The sequence below is a fragment of the Ornithorhynchus anatinus genome, chromosome 9, assembly GCF_004115215.2.
Source record: "Ornithorhynchus anatinus isolate Pmale09 chromosome 9, mOrnAna1.pri.v4, whole genome shotgun sequence".
Lineage (NCBI taxonomy): Eukaryota > Metazoa > Chordata > Mammalia > Monotremata > Ornithorhynchidae > Ornithorhynchus > Ornithorhynchus anatinus.
Window position 1 is genome coordinate 40612086 of NC_041736.1, and position 10641 is coordinate 40622726.

General features: G+C 69.4%; 1 protein-coding gene across 1 annotated transcript; it reads right to left on the bottom strand.

Moving 5' to 3' along the window:
* Positions 1-345: 345 nt before the first annotated feature.
* Positions 346-9472, bottom strand: EMILIN1 (elastin microfibril interfacer 1). Its single transcript, XM_029072520.2, has 8 exons — positions 8695-9472; positions 6912-7037; positions 6181-6410; positions 2850-4748; positions 2349-2465; positions 1533-1550; positions 1179-1313; positions 346-993 (listed from the first exon to the last, which is right to left on the bottom strand). The coding sequence occupies exons 1-8, from the start codon at positions 8871-8873 to the stop codon at positions 656-658; spliced, it is 3042 nt and encodes a 1013-aa protein (XP_028928353.1). The 5' UTR covers positions 8874-9472; the 3' UTR covers positions 346-655.
* Positions 9473-10641: the final 1169 nt, after the last annotated feature.

A 10641-nucleotide genomic window follows, 5' to 3' on the forward strand; every position in this document is an offset into this window, starting at 1 on the left:
TCATCCGGAAAATGGGGATTGAGGCTGTGAGACCCACGTGGGACAGGGACCCGATCGGCTCGCTTCCCCCGTCGCCGGCGCGTAGCGCAGCGCCTGGCACGTAGTGAGCGCTTGCCAGGTACTGCCGCGATCGCTGTGGCAGCTGAGGCCCCGGCGACGGGGCTGGGTCAGGACCCCAGATGGCAGGGACCCCCCCCCTCCGCCCTCGCCCCGGCCCTCGGGACCTCGGGAGCCTTCGCCTTTCACCCGGGGTCGGGGGGCCTCCCCTCCGGGGCTCCTCCTCCCGCCAGCCCCCAGGTCCTCTCCAGCCCCATCCCTTCCAGGAAGCACAAGGCAGGGCCGGGGATTTTTTAAAAAAACAACAACCAGGTGACTTTATTCCAGAATAGTTTAGCGGAGCGGCGGGGAGGGGACGTGGGCGCGGCCCGGCCGGGGGGTCCGTCCCGGCCGGCGGTGCCGCCCCGAGGGAAGACCGGAGGCGGGCGCCGGGTGGGCCCGGGGGCGGCTCCTCCAAAGCCCGGGGTGGATGGGCGCAGCGAGGGGCCGCCCCGGGGTCCGCAGGGGCCGGGGGGGGGGCCCGGCCTCCTTCTGCGGCCTCACTCCCACGGCCTCCCCGGCTCTCGGTGGGTGCAGGCGACCCCGGGGGGGGGGGGGTCTACGCGGGTCCGGGGTCCGGGTCCAGGTAGAGCAGGGCCCCGCTGAAGACGGTGAGCGGCTCCTCGGAGTGCGCCAGCTGCCCCGTGACCAGGTCGACGCAGACCGTGTCCCCGGCCCGCAGCGGCAGGATCAGGCTGAAGACGCCCAGGGCGCCCGGGCTGGGCCGCCTCTCGGCCACGGGCTCGTTCTCCAGGCCCTCGGGCTCGTAGCCGCCGGAGTCGATGCGGGCGACGCCCCGGTTGGAGCGGCTGAGCACGGCCTCCACCTTCTCGCGCCGGTGTCCGGTCAGCACGGCGCTCAGCAGGTAGCGTCCGGACCGCGGCGCCGTGAACAAGCCTGGCCGGGGAGGGGGCGGGCGGGGACGTCAGGGGGACACGGACGGGGGGACGCAGGGACCGCGCGGAGAGGGGACGCGGGCGGCACGAGGACACGGACACGGGGGGCGCGGCGGGCAGACGGGACCGGTCTCGGGCCTAGCTCCGGGTCTCCCGGGGCCTCATCCCCCCCAGCCTCGGCCTTACCGGTTCCGGGGTCGTAGGAGTCGCCATCGTTGAGCAAGACCTTGTCGAAGGGAACGGTGCCGGGTTCCGAGCGGGGCGAGCCCAGCGCCGCCGAGAAAGCCACGCGGGACACCGGGGCCGCCGAGCCCATCGCACCTGGAGGGGCGGGGGGGGCGGGATGGCACCAGTCGCTGGGGGCCCCCCGCCCCCCAGCCCCCCTCGATTCGCCCGCTCGGTCCCGGCTCCCTCCCCCCCGGGTTCCCCGCCCGGCCCCCCCACCCCCCCCCCCGGCTTCGAGCACCCCCGCGACTCTCCCCCGGCCCACGGGAGCTGGAAGCGAAGAGGCAGCGTCATCTTCTCCCGGACGATACGTACCCTGCTCTCCCCGGAGACCTGTCCAGAAGGAGACGGAGCAGTGGTCAGGGACCCCGGCGAAAAGACCGGCCACTCTCCCCCGATCGATCGGCAACTCCGGTCCCCACACGCGCGTAAACACGCCCCATTTATATAACAGACGACACCGACGTACGTATTCTTCATTCCCCATCGAAAGGCCCAGACCCTCAACGGCCCCTGCTCTCATCTCTACCGAGTTTCCGGAGGCTAGAAGCGGCGGGGGCCTAGTGGAGAGAACTCGGGATTGGGAATTAGGAGCTTCTATCTGGATCCCACGTGACCTCGAGCAGAGCATTTAATCTCCGCGTGCCTCGGTCTCCTCATCTGTAAAATGGGATTTTACGCATCCGGGCTACCCCCCCCCCCCCCCCCCCCCCGCTTAAACCGTGAACTGCGTGCGGACAGAGACCGCGTCTAATCCGATCGTGTTGTATCCGCTCCAGCGCTCGACGCGTGTTATTGTTATTATCGTCACTGTCATCGTTCTCCCCGCCGTTAAGGGAAATATTTAGGGTTTCTTAATCTCCCCGCAGAGCTCCGTTCCTTACGTCCTCTCGGCTTTCCCTTATCCCACGCTCGGTACGGTGTTCTGCTCCCGGGAAGTGCTCAATCGATACCCCCGATTGACCGACGTCGCTTTCGATAGCCGGGACCCCGCCCCGGACATCCAGGCCGAGGGGGTCCGTCCCCCCGCCCCCCCGCCCCCACCTCGGCCGGCCCCCGCCCCCGCGGGATCCCGACGCCCCCGTCCGCGGGGCTCGGCTCGGGAACCCTCCCGGACACGCGCCCACGTACCCGGCGGTCCGACCGGTCCTTCTCTCCCATCTACGCCGGGGGGGCCGGAGGGTCCCACGGGGCCGGGTGGGCCCCGCTCCCCGGGGGGGCCCGGGGGCCCCATCTCACCCGCTGGTCCTGGAACGGTGAAGCGGTGGTTGGGGGGTGGGGGCGGAGGGACGGCCCAAAGCGGGAGCTAAGGGAAGCCGGGGGGAGAGACTCCGGGCGGGACGAGAGCCGGCCCAGCGGGTCCTCGGGGGGAAGGGCGAGGTGGGCTCTCGCTGAGGTGAGGATAGAGGGAGAGAAAGGAGGAGGAAGGGGAGGGGGCCGGGGACCTCTATAGGGTCGGTGGAGGGGAAGATACGGTCGAGTCTGGGGCGGGGGGGCGAGCGGGGCATACCCCCGGCCCCAAGCCTCCCTACGTCCCTACGTCCCCCCCCCGCCCCGGTTGTCCAGCCCCGGGCCCTCCCGCCCCGTCGTGGCTATCCCGCCCCCGGGTCCCCGGCCCCTCGGGATCCCTACCGGTGCGATCGATCCGGCCGAACCGGTGCAGCCGGTCCTCGAGGGCGAGCAGGGAGCCGTTGAGGAGGCCCAGCCTGCGGCCTAGGCCGGCCTGCCCGCCCAGCAGCTTCTCCAGCAGGGCCGCGTGCTCCCGGCCGGTGCCGTTGGCCTCCCGCAGCCCCTCCCGGAGCCCGGCCACGTGGCCCGCCAGGCCCTCCCGCAGGCCCCGCAGCCCCCCGGCCACCGCGTCCAGCCGCTCGCACACGCCCTCCAGCCGGGTCAGCCGCCCCTCCAGGCCCCGGCCCGCCTCCGGGCCCCGGAGGCGCTCCTCGCTCTCGGCCGCGTGCTCCGTGGCCTCCTGCTGCAGCCGGTTGATCTCCGAGATGATGCGGTCCTTGGTGGCCCCCAGGTCGGCCAGGTCGGCCCCCTGGCCCTCCACCACGGCCTGCAGCTCCCGCACGGAGTCGTTGAGGGAGCTGAAGGTGAGGATGACCTCGGAGAGCTCTCCCTGCAGGGCCCGCAGGGCCGCCCCCGAGCTGCCCCCGAACACGCTGAACCCGTCCAGGGGCCCCCGGGCCGGGCCGCCCCCGGCCCCGCCGCCGGCCCCGCCGGCCCCGGGGCCCCGGGGGGGGAGCAGAGGGCAGGCGCAGCGCTCCACCCCGTCCCGCAGGCGGCCCAGCTCCTCCCGCAGCTCCCCGCAGCCGCCGCAGCCGCCCCCGCCGGCCCCCACGGCGTCCTCCAGGTAGCTCAAGCGGCCCCCGGTGAGGTTGAGGCGCAGGGCCAGCTCCCCGGCCCCCACCCTCTGGACCTCCAGCAGGCCCCGCAGCAGGTCCAGGTCCCCCCGCAGCCCGCCCACGGCCCGCCGCAGGTCCTCCCCGCTCGCCCCCAGCCCGTCGAGGCGGGCGCCCGCCCCCTTCAGCCGGGCCTCGTTGCCCAGCACTCGGCCCTCCAGGTCACTGAGGATGGCGCTGATCTGGGCGTCCCGGGGCGCGGGGGTGCCGGGGCAGAGCTCCCCGCAGGCCCGGGCGGCCCCCTCCACCCGCCCTCCCGACTGCCCCAGCCGACCGCCCGGCTCGCCGCTCAGGCCGGCCAGAGCCCGCTCCAGCCCGGCCAGCTGGTCCTCGGCCGCCTGGAGGCGGCGGCCCAGCCCGTCGGGGGTCGCGCCTCCTGCTCCCCCTCCTTCCTCCAGGAGGCCCAGGGTGGAATCGAACCTCCGCTCCAGCTGGCTCAGGCGGGCGGCCAGCCCGGTCAGGCCCGGGGGCGGTGGGTCCCCCCGGCCGGCGGCGCCCCCCGGCCCGCCGTCCCGCCGGCCGCCGGGCCGGGTGACCGGGTCCGGCCCCCGCAGCAGCTCGTCCAGCCGCCGGGCCAGGTCCGGGGGGCAGCACTGGCGAGCGGCCGGCCGGCGGCCCTCCAGGACGGCCAGCTGCCGGCGGAGCCCCTCCAGCGCCTCCCGCTGCTGCTGCTCCACGGAGTTCAGCCGCTTCTCCAGCGCCCGGCCGCGCTCCCGCTCCTCCTCCCGCTGCCCCTGGAAGCCGCCCGGCCCGTCCGGGCAGACGGCGCAGGACTCCCGCAGCCGGCGCTCCAGGTCCCGCAGCAGCTCCTCGCCCGGCGGCGGGAGGCCGGGGCCCGGGGCCCCTCCTCCGTTGTTCAGGTGGCCCAGCTCCTCGTCGTGCGTGGACACGCGGTTGTCCAACAGCTGCAGCCGGCGCTGGATCTCGCTCAGGGTCTCTCGCACGGCCGGGGGGCCGGCCGCGTCGGCCGGCTGCTGCCGCCCGTTGAAGGCGGTCTCCACGGCCCGCCGCACGTCATCCGCCAGCCGCCCGCTCAGCCCCTGCAGCATCCCCTGCAGCCCCCGCACCTCCTCGGCCAGGCCCTGCACCTGCTCCTCCAGCTGCTGCACCTTCTCCGACTCTCTGGGGCCTGGACGACGACGACGACGACCACCACCACCACCACCGAAGCGCGCGGGGAGGAGGAGAGCGGGGAAGCTTGTCGTGGGCAGGGTAGGGTCTATCTGTCGTTATACCGTACTCCCCCAGGCGCTCAGTACAGTGCTCTGCACAACGCGCTGACGTTCGTCCGTTCCTCACTGAGCGCTCACCGTGCCCAGAGCACGGGCGACGTGCTCGGTAAACACGGTCGAATGGAATGAACGCAAGGAATGGAGAGGGAGCGGGGAGGGTGGATGGGGAGTTGAGGAGACTCCCTCTCTCACTCCCAGCCCCTCCACTCCCCCCACTGCATCGGGGCCTCCTGCGGGCCACCGGCCACCACGCTGGGCTCTGCCCGCCCTCCCAACCCCCACTTTCTTAAAAGAACGGTATCCGTTAAGCCCTCACTCTACGCCGGAAACTCCAAGTGCTGGGGTTGACCAAAGGTGATCGGGTCGAACCCGGTCCGTGGTTCCCCCACGGGGCTCACCGTCTTAAGCCCCATTTTACAGATGAGGTAACTGAGGCACCGAGTGGCGGAGTGAGAATTAGAACCCGGGTCTCCCGACTCCCAGGCACTGCCCCGTTTCTCTCTAGGCGGGGATTCCCGCCCCTGCAGAGAGGAGAGGAGACCGTCCCCCCTGCCCCCCCCCCCCCCCGACTCCCGCCGGAGGGCTTTAACACCCTCGAGAACATTCGGGAGCCCCAGTTCTGGGCATTCCCGGCTAGCAACAGATCAAGGGACAGTCGCCTCTAACGACCTTTATTCCCGGGCCAGGAGGCGTGGCCTAGTGGAAAGAACACGGGCCCGGGAGTCAGAGAACCCGGGTTCTAATCCCGGCTCCGCCACTCGTCTGCTGTGTGCCCTGGGCAAATCGCTTCGCTTCTCTGCGTCTCAGTTTCCTCGTCTGCAAGATGATTACGACTAAGAGTCCTAGGCGGGACAGGGACTCTGCCCAACCTGCTTAGCTCCTATCTATCCCAGCACTTAGTACAGTGCCCGGGCACGCGCTTAACCGATATTTTTTTTTTTTTTTAAAGGAGGGACCTCAAGTTCCACTGTGCAGTTGGGATCGGCAGCTCGGGGAAACGGAGTTGCGTTTTGGAACCTGGAGTTTGCCAGAGCCCCGCCGCAGCGCGGGACCGCCCGGTAGTGGGGCTCGGGGCTTGCTGGGATGCGTGGTTCCAAGTGGATAGGCCGAGGAGGGTTGGAGTATGCCGTCCCTCCGGCTTGCCCTTCCCAAGAAATTCCCGGGCGAGAGTCATCCCTTTTCTAGGAAATCCCTCGGCCGCACGCATCACCCTCGGCACCCCCCACACATCCTGTTTCCGAAGAGCCCCCGCCCCCGCCCACGTGCCCCAGGCCCGGACGACCGGTTTCTCACCCATCACGCCCTCGCCTTACGGGACCCGACACCCACCTTCTCCTCCCAGTCCGCTGAGGTGGCTGCCGGCGCTGGATCCGGAGAGGTTGGGGTGGGCAGGGCGGGGGTGGGAGGCGGGCCGGGACGTGGCCAGCTGGGTGCCCTGGGCCGGAGAGGACGGCCCCTGGCTGCAGTCGTCCCCGCTGAAGCCCTGGCAGCACCGCCACTCCATGTCCGTCACGGTTTTGTAGGCCACACGGTAGCGTGGGCGCAGAAAGCTCCGGTACCTGTGGGCGAGGACCCGAGGATGGGATGGGCCGAAGGGGAGCGGGCCCTCCCTCCTCTCCTCGCTCCCACCGGCTCCCTCCTGCCCAGGTTGGCGGGCTCCTGCCCAGATCCCCCGGAGCGTCAGAGGCCTCCCCGGGTGGCTGCCTCCCCGGCCCTTCCCTCGGCTCCTGACCCAGCCTTCTTCCTTCTCCCAACACGGAGGAAACCCGGAGGTCAGGGAGGGGCCCCGGGATCCGTTTCCTCTCTCCGAGGCTTCTGGCTTTTAGAAACTCTTCTTTTCCTGACCCCTTTCGGCTTGCCGCCCCGGGGACCGGCCCGTGCCCTTCACCCCTCGGCCCACTCCCTCCATCCCCCTTCTCTACCCTACTGGCCCCGGCTTCCACTCAAATCCTCCGGGCCCCGGGGGCGAAGTCTCACCATCCCTCGCCTTCTGGGCCCCCGGCCTTCTGGGGGGTCCCATCCCCCAGCCGGCTCCGGCATCTGACCCTCAGGAGACTCACGTGACGCTGCGTGGACACTGGGGCTGCCCCCAGCCACAGGGCTGGTAGTCAGGTTTCACAATGGTCTCCACTCCATCCTCCAGAACACAGCTCACCGTCCGCGTGACCACAAAGGCGCACCAGTTCCTGTGGGCAAGGCCACCGGCCAGGGGCCCCAGAGTCCGGGTCAGGGGCCCCACGGGGAGAGCAGCGGAGCGCGGGGGACGGAGAGCGGTGAGATAGGAGAAGGTGGGAAATCCCGGGACGCGGCCAACACGGCCGTGCCACGTGAACGGGTGAATGATCTGGGGCGAGTAGACCCAACTGGGCTTCCCAAGAGAATCCCGCTGCCCCTTCCGGGTCCACCCCCGCCACCCCGGAGACTCCGTCATCGACCCGTGCCTTCCGCGGCCTCCGGCCGGCCCCCGCCACTGCGGCGGAGAGGGCAGAAAGGAAACTGTGCCCCGGGGGGCTGTGTGGTGGGAGGTTTTCTCCAGATAAGCTGTCCCAGACCAGAAATGGAGCTGCAGAGGCGCATCCGCTACCGCGCAAGGGTCCATCAGCGCCCCCGGCAGAGCCAGGGGCCGCCTGCCGGCCGGAGCGGTCCGTCTTAGAGTCGGGACCGTGGATGGCCGCACGGCGATGGCTAGCTCCTTTCTCCGGTCCCCGCACTTCAGTTACGGCTCTGGACGTATACTACCCTGGGAAGCTGGGGATCGAGGAACAGAAACCCATCCGTGACGATCTGAGAGTTGTAGGTGTATGTGTGCGCGTGGGTTTGCGTGTGTCTCTGTCCACCCTTGTCCATCCATCCATCCAGCTACAGGGAGATGAGTACAGGTCAATTCGTCTCTGCACGCGGGTTCTCTAACGCTCCCTTGAGCGAGCGTACGTGTGCGTAGGCACGATGTGTACGGGTATTCACGTTCACGGATCCATCGATCCGGGCATAAAAGTCTAGCTACAGGGAGGTGAGCCCAGGTGAGCCCGTGTCTGCATCTGAGTTCTCTCATACTTGCTTGAGTGTGTGTGAATTTGTGTGTGTGCATGAGAATGTGTGTGTGTGTGTGAGTGTTTCTGTGTGCCAGCTGTGTTCCTCCAGATCCCGCCCTGGGGGAAGGAAGAAGGATGGGGCCCAGCGCAGATAGGATAATGGGTCATTGATCGGGCCCGGCCCAGCCCCCAACTGCGGGGCTCACATTCTTGCCCTTCCCCGGCCCCTGCCCAGGCTGACCAGTGGTGGGAGGCAGCCGGGGTCCTAGGGAGAGCTAGGCCAGGTGGGGGACGGCGGGCCGAGCGGCACATGGAGCTGCAGAGAGGAAATGAAGGCTGGCAAGGCCCCTCCTTCCCCCCCCGGCCCGTCCCCCGCAGAGCCCCGGCCCCCGCTGACTGGGGGGCCCGTGGAGGGCACGGAGGAGACCGGGGGGACGGAGAGACTGGCGGGAGGAGGGACGGGGGGCGGCCCGACCCGCCCTCGGCCGAAGGGACCGGCGGGGCCGTGGGTGGAAAGTGTGCCCGAGAGCACTGGGTGCCCGTCCCAGGAGGAGCCCTGGAGAGTTCACTCCCCAAGAGGGCAGGGAGGCAGGGAAAAGTTGGCCCGACGGTAGAGCGTGGGGTCATCTTAGGGGCCGGCCGGGTCACCCGGGTCCCGTCCCCAGAGCCGTCCTCAGCTCCTCCCCACCCCGGCGAAGGAGAGGAGCGTTCGGGACCGGAGAGGAACTGAGCCGAGCCGTGGGAGGGGAGGGTCGGGGTGGCCGGAGTTGGGGCGGGGGCGGACGAGGCCGTGGCAGGGGTCCTTCCTTACCTGTGTCGGCTGGCGGGACGGGACCGGCTCTGGCCCTGCGGCCCCCCAGGCCCGAGGGGGCCGCCCCCGGTGTAGAGGCTGTAGCCACGGGGCGGGTAGCTGGCCGCCCAGGAGGCTCCGGTCAGCAGACAGCAGAGGCAGCAGGTCCAGAGCGATGTTGGGGCCGAGGTCGGGGCCATGCCGGGGGGAGCGTCCACTCCGGGCCTGGGTTCAGCTTTGCATCCCGGTCCAGCTCAAGGCTGGGTCCGCCCGGTCCCCCGTGGGATCCGGATGCGCTTCGGGAAAGGGCCACCTCCACCCAGCAGGTCACAGGACTCCTGTCCCCCGGTTTCCTGCTTGCCCTCCTGGCGCAGCTCAACTCCTATAGCCTCCCGCTCCCTCCCTCCCCTCTTCCCCTCTCCTCCCTCCCTCACTCCTGCTCTCCCTCTCTGGCCCTCCCTCTGCCTTTCTGCTTCCCCCCTGTTTGTCGGCCCAGGCTCCTTCAGGTTTCGTTCCCCTCTCTCTCCCCTTTTCTGACTCTCTCTTTCCCTCTTCTGTCTCCCTCTCTGTGGCTCTCTCTCCCCCTCCCTGCGTCCGTCTCCGTCTGTCCGCCTCGCCCTCTCTTACTCCTGCCCCTGTCCTGCCCTGGCTCCCTCACGGTCCCAACCGGCCTCTCCTGCCCCGCTCCAGGTCTCCCTGGCCGTCGCCGGTGGCCCCGACCCTGCGCTGCGGGCTGCGGGTGGCTAGCTGGGCTGTGCCCCTGTGAGGGCTCAGAGCTGGGGTGGCTGGCGTGGGGCGGGTCCCGGCCTCCCGTCCCCCCTCTCTCCCCTCCCCCCTCCCCGCCTCCCACCCCCCGGTCTGTCTGGCTGGCGGTCCTGCCCCCCGCCCCCCTCCCTTCCAACCGGGCGGCCGGGCCACATCTGCTTCTCGTTAATGCCGGGAAGGAGAAAAAAAGGGAAAAACAGAGAAATGTGGAGTTGCCGCCGGGCACGGGGCCAATGGCTCAGACAGGGCCGCGTGGAGCCGGGGCCAGGGCTGGGGAGGAGGAGGAGGAGGAGGAGGAGGAGGAGGAGGAGGAGGAGAAGGAGGGACCGAGGCCGGCTCCTCTGCTAGGGCCTAGGTAGGGGGCGAGGGCAGGGGCAGGGGGCAGAGCTGCTCCAGAGCCCACAGTGGGCAAAGAGGGGAGTAGGCCCTGGCGGGAGGAAGAAGGAAGGGTCACGGGAAGTGGGATCCAAAAGAGGAGGTCTGGGAGAAGGAGCAGAGGTGAAGGGTTGGGAGAGCGAAGAGAGGGTGAACTCCTGGGCAGGCAACGGGGCTACCAACTCTGTTCTGTGGTACTCTCCCGAGCGCCCAGTGTGCCGCTCTGTGCCCTGTAAGCGCTCGGTAAATACGACTGACTGAGAGCGGAGAAGGAATGCCGGGAAGAGGGAAGCCACAGAGGGAAAAGGAAGAGGAAGGGTAGGCAGGGAGCACGAGCCCAGAGAGGAGAAGAGAGCAAAGGGAGCTGCGAAGGAGGAAAGCTTCCCCCCCTACCCCCACGCCATCCCCCGGGGGAGCCCTCAGTCAGGGCCAAGAGGAGTCGGCTTCTACCAGAAGGGATATCTGAAGAGGAAAGGAGACAGAAGGGTCAATCAATCAATCATTAGTACTTACTTACTGAGCACTTATTTGGTGCAGATCACTGTCCTAGAGGTTGCTGTCGATGGGTCGGTGACAGCCAGGATGACACTAAACGTCTTCCGGTCTAGCCTAGGGTAATTTCTGCCTGTCCCTAGGGGAGCGTGTCCCAAACCCACTTAAGTCAAGGGCTCCAAAGACTCCCTGAGTGGGCTTGGATCCGTTCACGGAGGAACGGCCTTAGCAATTTCCTAGAGGGAAAACCAGCGATGGGAGATGGGTGTCCAGGCGACCACCAGCCCGCTGTCCTTCCTAGAAGCTGGCGGCCACCGTGGGAGACTGTGGGTCTGG